This window comes from Salvelinus alpinus, chromosome 26 (assembly GCF_045679555.1).
Source record: "Salvelinus alpinus chromosome 26, SLU_Salpinus.1, whole genome shotgun sequence".
NCBI classification, from domain to species: Eukaryota; Metazoa; Chordata; class Actinopteri; order Salmoniformes; family Salmonidae; genus Salvelinus; species Salvelinus alpinus.
This window is the reverse complement of record NC_092111.1, coordinates 4689110-4707298: the sequence shown is the minus strand read 5'-3', so window position 1 is coordinate 4707298 and position 18189 is coordinate 4689110. Positions and strand designations below refer to the sequence as shown.

At 41.6% G+C, this 18189-nt stretch overlaps 1 protein-coding gene across 4 annotated transcripts in view; it reads left to right on the top strand.

The window, feature by feature from the left end:
* The window catches only part of fbxl6 (F-box and leucine-rich repeat protein 6), a 27734-nt gene extending 9545 nt beyond the window's left edge, over positions 1 to 18189 (top strand). For 2 of the 4 annotated variants that reach the window (XM_071367018.1, XM_071367019.1), the window contains 9 exons: positions 1458 to 2031; positions 2224 to 2382; positions 2701 to 2764; positions 3051 to 3182; positions 5245 to 5352; positions 16217 to 16330; positions 16618 to 16849; positions 17092 to 17335; positions 17762 to 18189. In XM_071367018.1, the coding sequence (XP_071223119.1) occupies positions 1529 to 2031; positions 2224 to 2382; positions 2701 to 2764; positions 3051 to 3182; positions 5245 to 5352; positions 16217 to 16330; positions 16618 to 16849; positions 17092 to 17335; positions 17762 to 17891 (1686 nt within the window). In that variant the 5' untranslated portion in view covers positions 1458 to 1528 and the 3' untranslated portion in view covers positions 17892 to 18189. Of the gene's footprint in view, positions 1 to 393; positions 1210 to 1457; positions 2032 to 2223; positions 2383 to 2700; positions 2765 to 3050; positions 3183 to 5244; positions 5353 to 16216; positions 16331 to 16617; positions 16850 to 17091; positions 17336 to 17761 lie in introns of those variants that run through there. The other 2 variants (XM_071367017.1, XM_071367020.1) reach the window with 2 other exon arrangements.

Below are 18189 nucleotides of genomic sequence, written 5' to 3'. Positions count from 1 at the left end.
AAAAATATCTGGCAACTGTTCTGGTGAACATTCCTGCAGTCAGCATGCCAATTGCACGCTCCCTCAACTTGAGACATCTGGCATTTTGTTGTGTGACAAAATTGCACATTTTTATAGTGGCCTTTTGTCCCCAGCACAAGGTGTGCTTGTGTAATGATCATGCTGTTTAATCAGCTTCTTGATATGCCACACCTGTCAGGTGGATGGAGTATCTTGGCAAAGGAGAAATGCTCACTAACAGGGATGTAAACATTTGTGCACAATATTTGTGAGAAATAATATTTGATTTATGTTCAGTGTAACTAGCTGTGAAGGGCTCATCAGGACTACTGACTGGCCCGAATCTGTTAGCAAAGATCTTTATAAGCCTGTCGTTTCCAATGGGAGCAAATTAATCAGTGGGCAGAACAAGCAAAGGAGATGGGCAGAGCCAATCACGAGCTAGTGAGATCCAACTGGCGTGTTTTAGCATTTATTTGAATATTTCAGTTAGGGAACATCTACTCAGAACTGCGTGTGTGCAATAACTCATTTTGCGCTCCTAAACAAGGCCATTTTTTGAACTTTTGGCAAAGTCTACAAAATACAGTCTACTCTGTTACAAATTCTATTTTTGGAAAGCGAAAACTGTATGGAGATCAAATGTTTAATCGATGAGAAAATGTGCAGAATTTGGGCCAAAATCCATCTCGCGCTATCTTCTCCCACTACCGGCAACTGGGCTTCCTCCTCATCACCATATTTGGTAGTGAGTGGAAACGCCAACCAGATACTTCACATTTATACATCCAGTGAAATATCTGTCTCATTGTTCTATCTGTCTGGTGCTTTCATGACAACTGGGAACTCTGACAAATACGAGTTCAAATCATAACGTTAGTGATCTTCAGGTCGGAAACTCTGAGCTCTGAGGCCCGAGTTCCCAAGCTGGAATTTCGAGTTGGGTGACCATTCAAAATAATTTTCAGTCTGAGCTCGTTTTTTCCCAAGTTCTCAGTTGTTTTGAACGCAGCAGTAGACTTCACTCGACTCAAGCTGCGCGACAAACGTAATAAATTTGGGCACCAGGCAGGCGCGTACTGTATGTATAGCTTCTCCTTTATTGTTTACAAGTAGCCTAGCTAGCTACTCCACGACGTGCCTTTTTTGTTGTTGATTAATTTAAGTAAACATTTATGATGTAGCTCATTTAAAGGAAGATACATGCAGGTATGTCCACTAAATATTGGTTATATAAATGTGTAGCTTACTAGTGCGGTTATGTTCAGCTAGCTAACGTTAGCCAGTTAACGTTACCGGTAGCTACTGTAGCTAGCTAATCGTTTCTGCTGTCGGTTCTATCTAACCCTGCAATTATTGGCATTGCTTTTAGCTAGCTAAATAGACAATAATACTTTTAATGTGATATTTATTTTAAATATTGCTGTTACATAGCTTTTGTTTGTTTACACTTACAGATTTTTTTGAAGATAAGTGAAGTTAGGAAACGTGAAGTGTTTGTGTAGACAAAGTGAAGATTGAGGACGAGATGGAAGATGGTACACCTGCAGGACTATCTGTGGGAATTGCAGACGCTGACAATGCGCCCTCAAGCTCATCAGCAGCAGCATCAACACGAAAGAGGACGTCTGATGTGCTCAGAAATGCTAAGCCCAAGAAGAAAAAGAAGGCCAAAGTCAGCCGCCCCCCAAGGCTTGGCTACACTGTTGAACAAGGAGAGGATATGCTTCTGATCATATCGAATACAAATCAGTATGATAACATATGGCGGCCGAACGCGAAAGGAAGAAAGAAAAAGAAAATCCTTAAAGGAAAAGTCAAAGTCACTCCAGCAAAGAAGAAGAATAAGGTTCTTCCAAAGGGTAAAGCCACAAAGAAGCCACTGATCAAAAAAAGTGAACTGGAGCCCACACTTCAACACCACCAAGAGGAGGGCTTTGACAGCTGGGGTCAGAGCCTCCCAGTGGAAGTGTTAGTTAATATTTTCAAGATGGTAGTTCACCAAGATGGTGCAGTACCATTCCTGTGCAGGTAATGCCATGTTTCATGTAGCCTGCCCTTCTCATGTTGCAATTCATTGGTGCCTTTGTCTCATCTCTCTTAAATGGGAGATTCTAGACATAAAACTTAGATGAAATAAACAATCAAGCTCAATACAAGCGGCAATGAACATGGAAACTATCCGAGCTAAATGATATGTAAACATTCTGCACACTGTTTTAGGGTGGCTAAGGTGTGCCACCTATGGAATGCTGCTGCAGCCAGTCCTGCTCTGTGGCGCCGTGTATCTGTGGGTTACTGCTGGTTGGAACCTGGTAAAACTCAATTACCTAAAACAGAACTGAAGATCAGGAACACTGTTAGCTGGCTTGCACAGAACAGGTCAGTACTATTTGGTAAAATTTCAAACAGAATAACATAGTTTCAGACAGTTTGGGGAACTCTGTATCTATGCCTGCTAAGTAAAATGTGGATTGTATAGGCTACTTCCGGGGTTTCACGGACACTGATTAAGCCAAGTCATGGACTAAAAAGCACTGTCAGGGCATAATTTGTGTCCATGAAACAGACTGACCCTTAGAGTAAATGTATTCAAAGCTCTAACAACAATTTTGTAATTTGAAAAAAGAACACTAACTGTCTTAACTATACCTCTATAAATAAGTAATAATGGTACATTTCTCTTATTTTGTTTTGAAGATTCTCCCAAGTAAGAGACTTTTCTCTTAATCACTGGAAAAAAAATGTTGACCATGTTGTGGAGGTAAGTTCTAATCTACACAATACATCTGTAATGTTACTGTTTTGCCATTTAATGCCTCAATGAGGCTAATGTTTGTGTTGCCTCATACCTGTTCTACATTTTTATTGGATCCATGCACTTTACTAATGTAGACTAAATGTAGACTAAATGTAAGAAATTGTTTGACATGGAAAGAAAGCTATCACTGTTAAGTGTTTGATAATAACTTCACACCATGAATGTCAGTATAACATTAGCATAAGTTATTTCCTGTTTATTGATTAACATCCCACTGTTTACCTAACAGGTTGTGTCCCAGTCTTGCCCCCATCTCCGCTCACTCAAGCTGTCATACTGTACAGGCGTGACTGAGAAGGCCTTTCAGAGCCTCAGTGGCAGCTGCCGGTCACTGGATAGCATTAACGTCCAGTACTCTGAGGTAGGTCAAAAAGCATGTCAGTGGACATAATGATGGTTCACTCGCACTATAGCACACAAAAGTCCAAATACTGCACCATAGTAGGCCAGATACTGTGCCTTCTGAAAGTATTCACACACCTTGACTTTTTCCACATTTTGTTGTTTTACAGCAGGGGTTCCCAAACTTTTTTGGGGGCCCATTTTGATTAAAAAAATAATAATTTGCAACCCCACCATGTAAAAAATGTAATTAAAATTAAAATACTTCCTTCAGAGATTTTTTTTCTTCAAGTGGGGTATGACAGTCTATTACAAATCATTCTGACAGTACTTTTTCAAGTATTTACATCTGAAGGAAGTGTGGTTTGAAGTGACTTAAATCAGAATCGCAAGGTATTGGAATGTTCAGAAGATCATCAGGCAATTTTGTATGATCTTCTGTGTAGAAAAGTCCAGCATTGATGGACATAATCTCCCCCCCCCCATTCTGATTTTAGTTCCTGGTATTGTCCGTTCTAATGAGTCCTGCGCGGCTTGTGGGCATTGTAGAGGGAAACATCACACATGCATTTTCCTGAGAGTCCTATCTTTCAGTGATGGGGGTCATAATATTGTTTTATCTTAAACCGTTCAAAGGATAGAGCCGCATTTGTAGGAAGAAAACAGAAACCACTCTGTTTATTACAATCACATCTAGCGGCTACTAAATCCTCATCAATCTACACACAATACAAAATAATTAAAAATATTTAATACATTTTAGAACCGGGGTTACTTAGAAATGTCCTTGTTTTTGAAAGAAAAGCAAAAAAAAATTGTCAATTAAAAATAACATCAAATTGATCAGAAATACGGTGTAGACATTGTTAATGTTGTTAATGACTATTGTAGCTGGAAACTGCTGATTTTTAATGGAATGTCTACATAGGCTTCCCGAGACCCATTATCAGCAACAATCACTCCTGCGTTCCAATGGCACGTTGTGTTTGCTAATCCAAGTTTATAATTTTAAAAGGCTAATTGATCATTAGAAAACCCTTTAGCTACAATAGTAATTTACAACATTAACAATTTCCACACTGTATTTCTGATCAATTTGATATTATTTTAATGCACCAAAAATGTGCTTTTCTTTCAAAAACAAGGACATTTCTAAGTGACCCCAAACTTTTGAACGGTAGTGTACCTGGTTCAGTCTGCTTTCCAACAGACACCGGGAGATAAATTGACTTTTCAGCAGGACAATAATCTAAAACACAAAAATATATAGTGCATTCGGAAAGTATTCAGACCCCTTGACTTTTTCCACATTTGTTACGTTACAGCCTCATTCTAAAATGTATTAAATAGTTGTAATTATTCTGTATTGTGTGTAGATTGATGAGGATAAAAAAAAAAAAAATCTATTTTAGACTAAGGCTGTAACATAACAAAATGTGAAAGAAGTCAAGGTGTCTGAATACTTTCCGAATGCACTGTACAATGGAGTTGCTTATCTAGACGACATTGAATGTTCCTGAGTGGCCTAGTTACAGTTTTTTACTTAAATCGGCTTTAAAATCAAAACTTCAAAATGGCTGTCTAGCAATGATCAACAAACATCTTGACAGAGCTTGAAGAATAAAAAAAAAAAAAGTGCAAATATTGTACAATCCAGGTGTGCAAAGCTCTTAGAGACTTACCCAGAAAGGCTCACAGCTGTAGTCAGTGCCAAATGTGATTCTAACATTATTGACTCAGTGGTGTGAATATTTATGTAAATTCGATTTCTGTATTTCATTTTCAATAAATTTGCAGACCATTCTAAACATGTTTTCACTTTGTAATTATGAGGTGATGAGTGAGGGGAAAAAATTATTTAATCAATTTTGAATTCAGGCTGTAACACAAAATGTGGAATAAGTCAAGGTGTATGTATACTTTATGAAGTTACTGTACATGACAGTGGAGTGAGCTTATGATATACACTTCTGACTATTGATTGTATCACTTTTCATTAGACGTACCATCATTAAAGTAGGTAGAACTTCTTTATGCAATATTAAATGCCTAAAATCCTATACTCTCTCGTGTTGCTGTAGATACAGGTTGAAGGGCTTGTCAACTTCTTGGAATCCTATGGCAGTCAACTTAGACAGATTCTGTTCACCCATGGGCCCAGGAATGACCGACTTCTCACTGCTATCTCCGTAAGTGTTATTTTAATTCTTACAGTATTTGACAACTTGCGTATAATACAGAGACTTCAGAAAGTATTTATACCCCTTGACTTTTTCCACATGTTGTGTTAAAGCCTGCATTTAAAATGGATTACATTGAGATTTTGTGTCACTGGCCTATTATACTCCTATTATACTCCATAATGTCAAAGTGGAATTATGTTTTTAGACATTTTGACAAATGACAGTTTTTTTTTAATGATTGCTTATCTTTGAAACTATAGGCTGATTTTGCAAAACTCTACACACTAACCACAAAACCTTACACCAAACCAGCAAAACATTTATACATCTCTTGCAAAAGCAAACAATTCTTGCAAAACTCTTCACTCTTTTAAAATAAATTGTTTTTGCGTCAATACAGTTCACACAAACCATCATTTGAATAAGCACACGAAGCACCAACTACGCACTGATAGTATACACGAAAAACACTTGTGTCTTTTTCTTTTTCTGTGTTCAGGGCAATCATGTTTGCAATAAAGTTCTGTCATGCATGTAGTAAACACACATACACACAGGTATCCAAATGTGTAAAGTATGGCTGTGTATTCCGAACGTAGTGTCTTATCAATACAAATAAGTGGAAAAGGTTTTTAGTTCTCTCAATGTTCTAACACTCCTCAAACAACAAAAGCGCAGTAGGAGAAAACAAGCATTTCCGCTAGAGAAAAAAGAACAGAAAAAAGGGTCTACATCTCGTGGGTTTGGCCATAAGATTTCATCCACATCACATGCGATGTCTTGAGCTAGGCAGCGTGGAAAGTATTGTCTGGAGTGCCGTATCCAGGCCTGGCATGACCCGTGATCGACGCCTCCTCCATTGCCTGTAGATGAGGTATGCGTTGGTGGGGCTGGCGATCATACACCTTCCAACGCCATGCAGAGAATAATTCTTCAATAGGATTCAAGAACGGAGAGTATGGGGGGAGATTGAGTGCGATGAAAAGTGGGTGACCTGTGAACCAATTGCGGACCACAGCAGCCCGGTGGAAACTAACATTGTCCCAGATGATAACGTACCTGGGCTGCTCTGGCCCCTGGTCATTAGTGATTAGTCTGTTGTGGAGGGTGTCCAGAAATGTGATAATGTGTGCAGTGTTGTATGGGCCTAGGATTGCATGATTGTGAAGGAGACCGTTTTGACTAATAGCCACACACATTATGTTGCCACCACGTTGTCCCGGGATGTTGATGATGGCACGGTGTCCGATAATATTTCTGCCACTGCCCCTTGTTTTTGCAAGGTTGAAACCTGCCTCGTCCACATATATTAGGTCATGATGCACTGCATCTGGTTCTAGCTCCATGAGTCTCTGGGATCAGTCAACATGATGTAGTACAGTAGAAAAAGACAGGGATCAGTCAACATGTAGTACAGTAGGAAAAGACAGGGATCAGTCAACATGTAGTACAGTAGGAAAAGACATGGATCAGTCAACATGATGTAGCACAGTAGGAAAAGACAGGGATCAGTCAACATGATGTAGCACAGTAGGAAAAGACAGGGATCAGTCAACATGATGTAGGAAAAGACAGGGATCAGTCAACATGATGTAGGAAAAGACATGGATCAGTCAACATGATGTAGCACAGTAGGAAAAGACAGGGATCAGTCAACATGATGTAGCACAGTAGGAAAAGACAGGGATCAGTCAACATGATGTAGGAAAAGACAGGGATCAGTCAACATGATGTAGCACAGTAGGAAAAGACAGGGATCAGTCAACATGATGTAGGAAAAGACAGGGATCAGTCAACATGATGTAGGAAAAGACAGGAATCAGTCAACATGATGTAGGAAAAGACAGGGATCAGTCAACATGATGTAGTACAGTAGGAAAAGACAGGGATCAGTCAACATGATGTAGTACAGTAGGAAAAGACAGGGATCAGTCAACATGATGTAGCACAGTAGGAAAAGACAGGGATCAGTCAACATGATGTAGCACAGTAGGAAAAGACAGGGATCAGTCAACATGATGTAGGAAAAGACAGGGATCAGTCAACATGATGTAGAACAGTAGGAAAAGACAGGGATCAGTCAACATGATGTAGGAAAAGACAGGGATCAGTCAACATGATGTAGGAAAAGACAGGGATCAGTCAACATGATGTAGGAAAAGACGGATCAGTCAACATGATGTAGGAAAAGACGGATCAGTCAACATGATGTAGGAAAAGACGGATCAGTCAACATGATGTAGGACCATACACTTCCAGATCCAGTACCAATGATCGGATAGTACAGCTTACCTGCACATATTCATATCTCAGTTGTTTTACACGGTCTGAGTTTCTTTCAAAAGGGACTCTGTACAGCTGCTTCATCCTAATTCTATTGCGTTTCAGTAGACGAGACAGTGCAGAGAGACTAACTCTGACGTTTAGGAATATGGTGTTATCTGCCATTATGTGGTCCTGCACTTCTCTGAATCTGATGCAGTTATTTACAATGTGGGTCTCCTGCTCTGGGGTGAACAGTCAACCTCTTCCACCAGATACTGGTTTTCTTGCAGTTGTGTAAAAACATTTGAATGGTGAAAGTACAGTACATATTACTGTACCAGTAAGACTACAGAACTTACGGTTCTCATTTCGAAATATCCGGATGATACCTGCAACAGTATAGCGGCTCAGATTTGGTTGAACCCGTTGCCCAGCCTCCCTCATGCTCATCCATCCCATGGTTGACAACCTGGTCAACCACAGTCGCTCTGATTTCATCAGTTATTGTGTTCATGACTCCCCGTCCTCTCCTTCTCCCCCATCCTACTTCACCTCTTCCTCCTCTTACTTCTTCACCTCCTCCTCTAGTTCTCACCCCTCTTACACTCTGTCCAATATTGGTCTCCATTGTTGTCCAACCAAATGTTTACCCGTGGCCTGTTTATAGTGTTCAAGCTCTGATTTGTAAGTGAGCTCATTATCTATTAGTGTTTTCACATGTGTCAATGTGGAAAGGCAATTGGCAAAATAGTGTAGCACTGTAGAGACCAATGTTTACAATTTTGCTAGAAGTGTGTCATTAAATTGCAAACTGAGTGTAAAGCAGAGAACGTGCACACTTGGTAAATACATTGGCTGCAAGTGTTAATGGTTTCAGAGATAGTGCTTCAAGAATCACCATTAATGTTTAAGCATTCATCCCATTTGTTATGGCAAGACAATAAGGTCAGGAGGCAAAATGTGTAAAACGAGTCACATGATAAGTCTTTGCGCACTAATAGTGTTTAACATGATTTTTTTTTTACGACTACCTCATCTCTGTACCCCACACATACAATTTTCTGTAAGGTCCCTCAGTCGAGCAGTGAATTTCAACCTCAAAGACCAGGGAAGTTTTCCCATGCCACGCAAAGATGGGCACCTATTGGGAGATGGGTTAAAAAAAAAAGATGCGTGCCTCCCGGGTGGCGCAGTGGTCTAGGGCACTGCATCGCAGTGCTAGCTGTGCCACCAGAGACTCTGGGTTCGCGCCCAGGCTCTGTCGCAGCCGTCCGCGACCTGGAGGTCCGTGGGGCGATGCACAATTGGCCTAGCGTCGTCCGGGTTGGGAAGGGTTTGGCCGGTAGGGATATCCTTGTCTCATCGCGCACTAGCGACTCCTGTGGCGGACCAGGCGCAGTGCGCGCTAACCAGGTCGCCAGGTGCACGGTGTTTCCTCCGACACATTGGTGCGGCTGGCTTCCGGGTTGGATGCGCGCTGTGTAAAGAAGCAGTGCGGCTTGGTTGGGTTGTGTTTCGGAGGACGCATGGCTTTCGACCTTCGTCTCTCCCGAGCACGTACGTGAGTTGTAGCGATGAGACAAGATAGTAACTACTAACAATTGGATACCACGAAATTGCGGGTAAAAAAATAAATAAAGATGCAGACATTGAATATCACTTTGAGCATGGTAAAGTTGTTCATTACTAGGGTTGCAAAGGGTCGGAAACTTTCCGGTAATTATCCTTTAAGTTAAGCCTGGGAATTTGGGGTATTTTGCTTAAATTCATAAAAGTTAGCTTATGTGTATCCCACAAAAAAGGTTCACTCTTATAAGGCATTGTTATAAGGAAATTCTAGGTCATGTGGCATATTTTGGTTAAACTATCCCCTATTCAATGGAATTGCAACCCTTTGCATGCACAGTGCATTCTTCCATCACCATGTACAGCTGATTCTCAAGATCTTCCACACTAATGAGATGCTTTTGAGTGGAAGAGGAGGAGGTAGTAACTTTCAGAATCAAAAAGGAGGAAGATGCCATAACATTGAAAGAAGAGGAAGAACATTTTGTAGTAAAAGAGGAAGAGGAGGCTATCTCAATAAAAGAGGAGGAGAGGGAATTTCCGATTACCACCAGAGAGAGACATGACTATCGTGGATCCTCTGGGGACCCTCAACAACATCCTGATGCTGACAAGTCAGAGAAGAGTCTTTCCAGATCAGAACACCAGATGGTACAGCTTGGTCTGGTCTAGCATACAGCTTGCTCTATCTGGGTCTGGGCTGGGTTTTTGTAACGCACTTCATGACAACAGTGACATCAGCATCCATAATGATATGTGTCTGTGTCCCCTCTTTATGGTTACCAGGACAACGCTAGCACTTCTGTCCTACTGAAGTCCCTATGTCGTGCCTCTCCCGGCAGCAACTTACTGCTGGGTACCCCGATCTCCCGGGTGGCGCAGTGGTCTAGGGCACTGCATCGCAGTGCTAGCTGCGCCACCAGAGTCTCTGGGTTCGCGCCCAGGCTGGGCTGGGTTCGCGCCCAGGCTCTGTCGCAGCCGGCCGCAACCGGGAGATCCGTGGGGCGACGCACAATTGGCATAGCGTCGTCCGGGTTAGGGAGGGTTTGGCCGGTAGGGAGGGTTTGGCCGGTAGGGATATCCTTGTCTCAGTATGTTAAAAAATAATAATAATAATGTATGCACTCAACTGTAAGTCGCTCTGGATAAGAGCGTCTGCTCTTGGCCGGTAGGGATATCCTTGTCTCAGTATGTAAAAATGTAATAAAATGTATGCACTCTACTGTAAGTCGCTCTGGATAAGAGCGTCTGCTAAATGACTAAAATGTAATGCTTTTGAGCCCACACTACTACACTGTCTGAGCCAAGGACTACATGTTTTCTGGTAAGTTTTGATTACAGTACTGGGTGGGGTGAATATATTTTATATGATTTTTGTTTTGCAACGGGTGTTTAAATCATTTCTAACTTGTTAACAATTTCTGCTAGTTAGTTTTTGGTACCATGTGGTTTTTAGCTTGCTTGAGCCTGCTAACTGAGGAGTGTTAATTAACCTGTTTCCATACATGTTTCATTTTAAAACATTTATCTTACAAAGGAGTGGTTTAATCTAACTGCTTAACTATTTATCTGTACAGTCGTGGCCAAAAGTTTTGAGAATGACACAAATATTAATTTTCACAGTCTGCTGCCTCAGTTTCTTTAGATATTTGTTTGATGTTACTATGGAATATTGAAGTATAATTACAGGCATTTATTGACAATTACATGAAGTTGATGCGAAGAGCCAATATTTGCAGTGTTGACCCTTTTTCAAGACCTCTGCAATCCGCCCTGGCATGCTGTCAATTAACTTCTGGGCCACATCCTGACTGATGGCAGCCCATTCTTGCATAATCAATGCTTGGTGTTTGTCAGAATTTGTGGGGTTTTGTTTGTCCACCTGCCTCTTGAGGATTGACCACAAGTTCTCAATGGGATTAAGGTCTGGGGAGTTTCCTGGCCATGGACCCAAAATATCAATGTTTTGTTCTCCGAGCCACTTAGTTATCACTTTTGCCTTATGGCAAGGTGCTCCATCATGCTGGAAAAGGCATTGTTCGTCACCAAACTGTTCCCGGATGGTTGGGAGAAGTTGCTTTCGGAAGATGTGTTGGTACCATTCTTTATTCATGGCTGTGTTCTTAGGCAAAATTGTGAGTGAGCCCACTCCCTTGGCTGAGAAGCAACCCCACACATGAATGGTCTCAGGATGCTTTACTGTTGGCATGACACAGGACTGATGGTAGCGCTCACCTTTTCTTCTCTGGACAAGCTTTATTCCGGATGCCCCAAACAATCGGAAAGAGGATTCATCAGAGAAAATTACTTTACCCCAGTCCTCAGCAGTCCAATCCCTGTACCTTTTGCAGAATATCAGTCTGTCCCTAATGTTTTTCCTGGAGAGAAGTGGCTTCTTTGCTGCCCTTCTTGACACCAGGCCATCCTCCAAAAGTCTTTGCCTCACTGTGCGTGCAGATGCACTCACACCTGCCTGCTGCCATTCCTGAGCAAGCTCTGTACTGGTGGTGCCCCGATCCCGCAGCTGAATCAACTTTAGGAGACAGTCCAGCAGGCGCCAGGACTATCTTGGGCGTCCTAAGGCCTTCACAACAATTGAACCGCTCTCCTTGAAGTTCTTGATGATCCGATAAATGGTTGATTTAGGTGCAATCTTACTGGCAGCAATATCCTTGCCTGTGAAGCCCTTTTTGTGCAAAGCAATGATGACGGCACGTGTTTCCTTGCAGGAAACCACGGTTGACAGAGGAAGAACAATGATTCCAAGCACCACCATCCTTTTGAAGCTTGGCCAAGTGCATCAAGTCCCTCTACTTCTATTCGAGGTGAAAATGATGAATCATATACCTTATCGATAGCAACAGCTCATGTTCCTCCTGGAATCAGAAGTTTTTTTGACTCAATGGAGGAACGTAGTCAGAGATGCTGATGAATGTCTTGCTCGAGCTGTGTATGCAACTGGTTCACCTCTGATACTCACAGGAAATGTGTATTGGAAGAGATTTCTGAATGTTTTTCATCCAGCATAGACCCTTCCAACCAGACATGCTTTATCGACTCATTTGCTGGATGCAGAGTTCATCAGAGTTCAAGTGAAGGTCAAGCAAATCATAGAGAAAGCAGACTATTGCAATCATCTCTGATGAGTGGTCGAATGTTCGTGTGCAAGGAATAATTAACTACATCATCTCCACCCCTCAACCAGTATTCTACAAGAGCGTAGACACAAGAGACAACAGACACACCGGTCTCTACATTGCAGATGAGCTGAAGGCAGTCATCAATGACCTTGGACCACAGAAGGTATTTGCACTGGTGACGGACAATGCTGCAAACATGAAGGCTGCTTGGTCTAAAGTGGAGGAGTCCTACCCTCACATCACACCCATTGGCTGTGCTGCTCATGCATTGAATCTGCTCCTCAAGGACATCATGGCACTGAAAACAATGGATACACTCTACAAGAGAGCCAAGGAAATGGTTAGGTATGTGAAGAGTCATCAAGTTATAGCAGCAATCTACCTCACCAAGCAAAGTGAGAAGAATGAGAGCACCACATTGAAGCTTCCCAGCAACACCCGTTGGGGTGGTGTTGTCATCATGTTTGACAGTCTCCTGGAGGGGAAGGAGTCTCTCCAAGAAATGGCCAAATCACAGTCTGCCGATATGAACAGCCCCATCAAGAGGATCCCCCTGGATGATATATTTTGGGAGACAGTGGTAAGCAGCCTGAAACTCCTGAAACCAATAGCAGTAGCCATTGCACAGATTGAGGGAGATAATGCCATCCTGTCTGATGTTCAGACTCTGCTTGCAGATGTAAGAAGAAATCCGTACTGCCCTGCCCACTTCACTGTTGCTCCAAGCAGACGAAACTGCAGTTCTGAAATACATCAAAAAGCGTGAAGACTTCTGCCTGAAGCCCATACACACCGCAGCGTACATGTTGGACCCCAAGTATGCTGTCTCGCCACCTTGGCCTGGATGAGGGCAAGGTTCTTGGCAGTCTGGTGAAGTACACTTCCAAGCAAGGGCTTTGGGATGGAGATGCAATATGTCAGTCGTGTCAACATATCTCATCAGTCACCTGGTGGAAGGGACTTTATGGATCTGAGGCTCTTTCCCCTGTTGCCTTCATCATCCTCCAAATCGCAACAACATCAGCCGCTTCAGAGCGCAACTGGTCCTTGTTTGGGAACACACACACCAAAGCACGAACAGGCTGACCAATACAAGGGTTGGCCATCCGAGCAAATTTGAGGCTTTTTGAGCCTGACAACGAGCCATCGTCAACAAGGTTGGAAAGTGAAGATGAGGCCTCAGTCTGATGTTCAAGAGCCTGAGAGGTAGACAACCAAAGCTTTAGTTTCTAGACTATTATTTTACAGATGTATGTTGAAAGTGTTTTTGGGAGATGCGATGGATCATTGGGGATCATTCAATATTCCCTTTTGTTGTGCAATGAAATCGTCCCATGTGAAGTCAACTCATTTAATTAAAGTTCAATTCGTAACTAAATAGTATTTTTTTCTTTTGGAAGGATTTAATCATTTGCAATTGTCTACTTATCATATGGAGACAAACATAAACTTTTTACCTTATCATATGGTAAATATATCCAATGCAAAAAAGCATCTACATTTTTAAATGGTATTAATTTGAATATTTCTGTTAATTCCCATATATTCCCACGGAAAGTTACCACCTCTGAATATTCCCTAAAATGTGCAACCCTATTCATTACACTTTGAATGGTGTATCAATGCAGCCAGTCACTACAAAGATACAGGCGTCCTTCCTAACTCAACTACTCTTCCTGGGGACCAGCAAAATCAAGGCAGTTATACATTACAATACATTTCAACAGATTTCACAACATTAAGTGTGTGCCCAAAAGCCCCTACTCTACTACCATATATCTACAACACAAAATCCATGTGTGTGTGTATAGTGCGTATGTTATCTTGTGTTTTGTATTCAGAGAGAACCCTGGTTGTCTGCTTTCCAACAGACACTGGGATACAAATTCACCTTTCAATAGGACAGTAACCTAAAACACAAGGCCAAATAGACACCGAGTGTACAAAACATTATGAACACCTGCTCTTTCCATGACATTCACAGACCAGGTGAAAGCTATGATCCCTTATTGATGTCCCTTGCATTCGGGAAAGGATTCAGACACTTAACTTTTTCCACATTTTGTCATTACAGCCGTATTCTAAATTGGATTAAATAAATAAACAATCCTAAGCAATCTACACACAATACCCCATAATGTTTGCATAATAATGTTTGCAAATGTATTTAAAAAATAAACATGCCTTATTTACATAAGTATTCAGACCCTTTGCTATGAGACTTGAAATAGAGCTCAGGTGCATTCTTTTTCCACTGATCAACCTTGATGTTTCTACAACTTGATTAGGGTCCACTTGTGGTAAATTCAATTGATTGGACATGATTTGGACAGGCACACACCTGTCTATGTAAGGTCCCACAGGTGACCGTGCATGTCAGAGCAAAACCAAGCCATGAGGTTGAAGGAATTGTCCATAGAGCTGCAAGACAGGATTGAGTCGAGGCACAGATCTGGGGAAGGGTACCAGAAAATCTCTGCAGCATTGACTGTCCACAAGAACACCGTGACCTCCATCATTCTTAAATGGAAGAAGTTTGGAACCACCAAGACTCTTCCTAGAGCTGGCCGCCTGACCAAACTGAGCAATCGGGGAGAAGGGCCCTGGTCAGGGAGGTGAGCAAGAACCCGATGGTCACTCTGACAGAGCTCCAGAGTTCCTCTGTGGAGATGGGAAAACCTTCCAGAAGGACAACCATCTCTGCAGCACTCCACCAATCAGGCCTTTATGGTAGTGGCCAGACAGAAGCCAGCCACTCCTTAAAAGGCACATGACAGCCCACTTGGAGTTTTCTAAAAGGCACCTAAAGGACTCTGACCATGAGAAACAGGATTCTCTGGTCTGATGAAACCAAGATTGAAATCTTTAGCCTGAATGCCAAGCGCCATGTCTGGAGGAAAACTTACACCGCTCATCACCTGACCAATACCATCGATACGGTGAAGCGTGGTGGTGGCAGCATCAGGACAACGACCCTAAACACACAGTCGAGACAATGCAGGAGTGGCTTCGGGACAAGTCTCCGAATGTCCTTGAGGGGCCCAGCCAGAGCCTGGACTTGAACCCGATCGAACATCTCTGATAATAGCTGTGCAGCGTCGCTCCCCGTCCAACCTGACTAAGCTCGAGAGGCTCTGTATAGAAGAACGTGAGAAACTCCTCAAATACAGGTGTGCCAAGCTTGTAGCTTCATACCCAAGAAGACTCAAGGCTGTGATCGCTGCCAAAGTTGCTTCAACAAAGTACTGATTTTAAAGGGTCTGAATTCCTGTGTAAATGTGATATTTTCAGTTTTATTTTTAATACATTGGCAAAAATGTCGCAACCAGTTTTTGCCTTGTTATTGTGTGTAGATTGAGGGAACAATTTAATCAATTTTAGAATAAGGCTGTAATGTAAAAAATAAAAGTGAAGTACCAGAGAGGATACTTTGAGGAAATTAACTCAATATTAGGAAGGTGTTCTTAATATTTTTGACACTCGGTGTACACAAGTTGCTTACCAAGATGACAGAATCTATGGCAAGCCTTGAAAATGATCAACAATCAACTGTGCAAAGCTCTTAGAGACTTAACCAGAAAGACTCACAGCTATAGTTACTGCCAAAGGTGATTCTACCATGTATTACACTCAGGGGGATGAATAGTTTTGTAATCAAGATATTTGTTTTTTTATTTCTCGTCAATGTTTTTATCAATGTTATAATTTTTCTTCCACTTCGAGTATTTTGAGCGTTGACAAAAGAAAGACAATTCAATCCATTTTAATCCCACTTTGTAACACAAAAGGTGGAAAAAGTCAAGGGGTGTGAATACTTTCTGAAAGCGATGGATTTAAATTATCGCTGCCCTCAATTAATATTTGAAATATATGTCCCATACTGTATGTCATTTTACTAGAGAGGATGCTGCCCTGAGTTGCAATTGCTGGAAATCAACACAAAACTGGACAGTGGATATTGCCAGCTTCCAATTTGCATCCAAGCTTTGCAAAATGGCTGTCCTAAACTGCAGGTATTTATTCTTTACGCAGTTGCTTATTATGATTACTTATTATGATTACATATTTTTATTTAGTCATTTAGCAGATGCTCTTATCCAGAGCAATTTAGTGGATTAATCTTAAAATGGGACAACCATATATCACAGGCATAATAAATATACTTTTCCTCAATAAATTAGCTATCAGCAAAGTCAGAGATCGTAGAAGGGGGTTTATCTTATTGAATGGCTTTTTATTTGTTGTGTAAAGGGACAAACACACTGTAGACCTTTTTGATTTATTTTCTCTTGTGGCTCAGACTTTCCGGATGCTGAATGTCATTCCGATGCCTAAAATGACTCGTAATTGGTCGGGTTCCACATCTGGCTTCCCTTTACTGGAGGAGCTGTGTATGGCCACCACAGCTGTTTCCTTTATGACTGACCAAGACTTGACGAAGATTGTCTACGACTCCCCTAAACTGCGTGTGCTGGACCTGAGAGGTTGTTCCCGGATCACAGCAGCCGGGCTCTCTTCTCTACCATGTGAAGGTACAGTATATCCAGACAAACCCATCCATTGTTGATGCTATGGAATGGTGTTTGTTTGTGCAATCAATCAAATGCAGAATTTGGCCAAGTCTGTTGCTACCCTCTTGGTTAGTTATCAATAATTACATTGGTTCATGTCAATGTTGTAAACTCATATGCTTCAAATGTCAATGATTACATAGGTTCATGATTACATTGATTATGTTATATGCTACTATACTCTCTGCTGTGTTTTTTCTTAGAGCTTGAGTGTCTGTACTGGGGACTGTACTTCAGCAGCAATGTCACAGTGTCGTTGTCCAAGAAGGGAATTCACCTGCTGACCCAGAAATGGAGTGGTACCTTGCAGGAGCTCGACCTTGCCAACCAGCTCTTCTCTGAAGGAGACATGGAGATTGCCATGGGCCATTTAGCTCAGAGAACCGGAGAAAAACCCTTACGTTCGCTCAATCTTAGCGGGACCAAGGTCACAACACCTGCCCTCCGGTAGGCAACACATTGGTCTTCTTTTCAACATAAAACTCACTATGAAATGCAATAGCCATTACATTACGCTTTATCTATTGTTTGCACAATACCTTTTATTAGGATTATCAGAACAGATGCAAGTATTTGTGAAATAAAGTATCTGAATTTCTCTACCTAGAGAAAGGTCACAGGTAGGGGCAGCCCATCAGTGGAGGTTAAGCGCACGTTAACGCTGTGTGCACCTTTTTTTATTTTGTGTGAGTGTTCACCCATCTTTTGTGGAAAAATGTATTGAAACTAAGTATAGGGAGTGTTACTTTACTCACCGCGAACCATGATCAGTGTTTACCCACTTTTTTTCTCACCACTACATCACTGCAGCATATGCTATATCAGCATGCAATGTGATTTGCCTAGATAAAATGTATTTTCTTTGTTTTGCAGGTTAGTTATAGGCCAGTCTACAGCACTCAATTACTTAAACTTGTCTTCCTGCCGTTACCTTCCTAGAGGTCTGAAGAAACTGTATCGTGGCCAAGAAGAAATCCACCAGCTGCTGGACAAATTAGAGTAATCTATTGGTCCAGTTATTTGTTCTAAGAATGCCTGCAAAAGGACATTGTCTTCAAACCAATCATAAAAGTGAATATGAATCCCCCCAATAGCTTAGCTTAGCTTTAAAACATGGATACTATTGAATAATTGTTTTAAATGTTTTACCATGACCACTCAATCCACAATTTGTCATTTTTGTCATGTTTTATCTGTATGTTGGCATTATGATTTTATTCTTGACTCTTAATATGACTGGAATGCTCTAAACTGTTGTGTAAATATGTTGAATAAAATGTGGTTTCATTTACCTTGCTAAA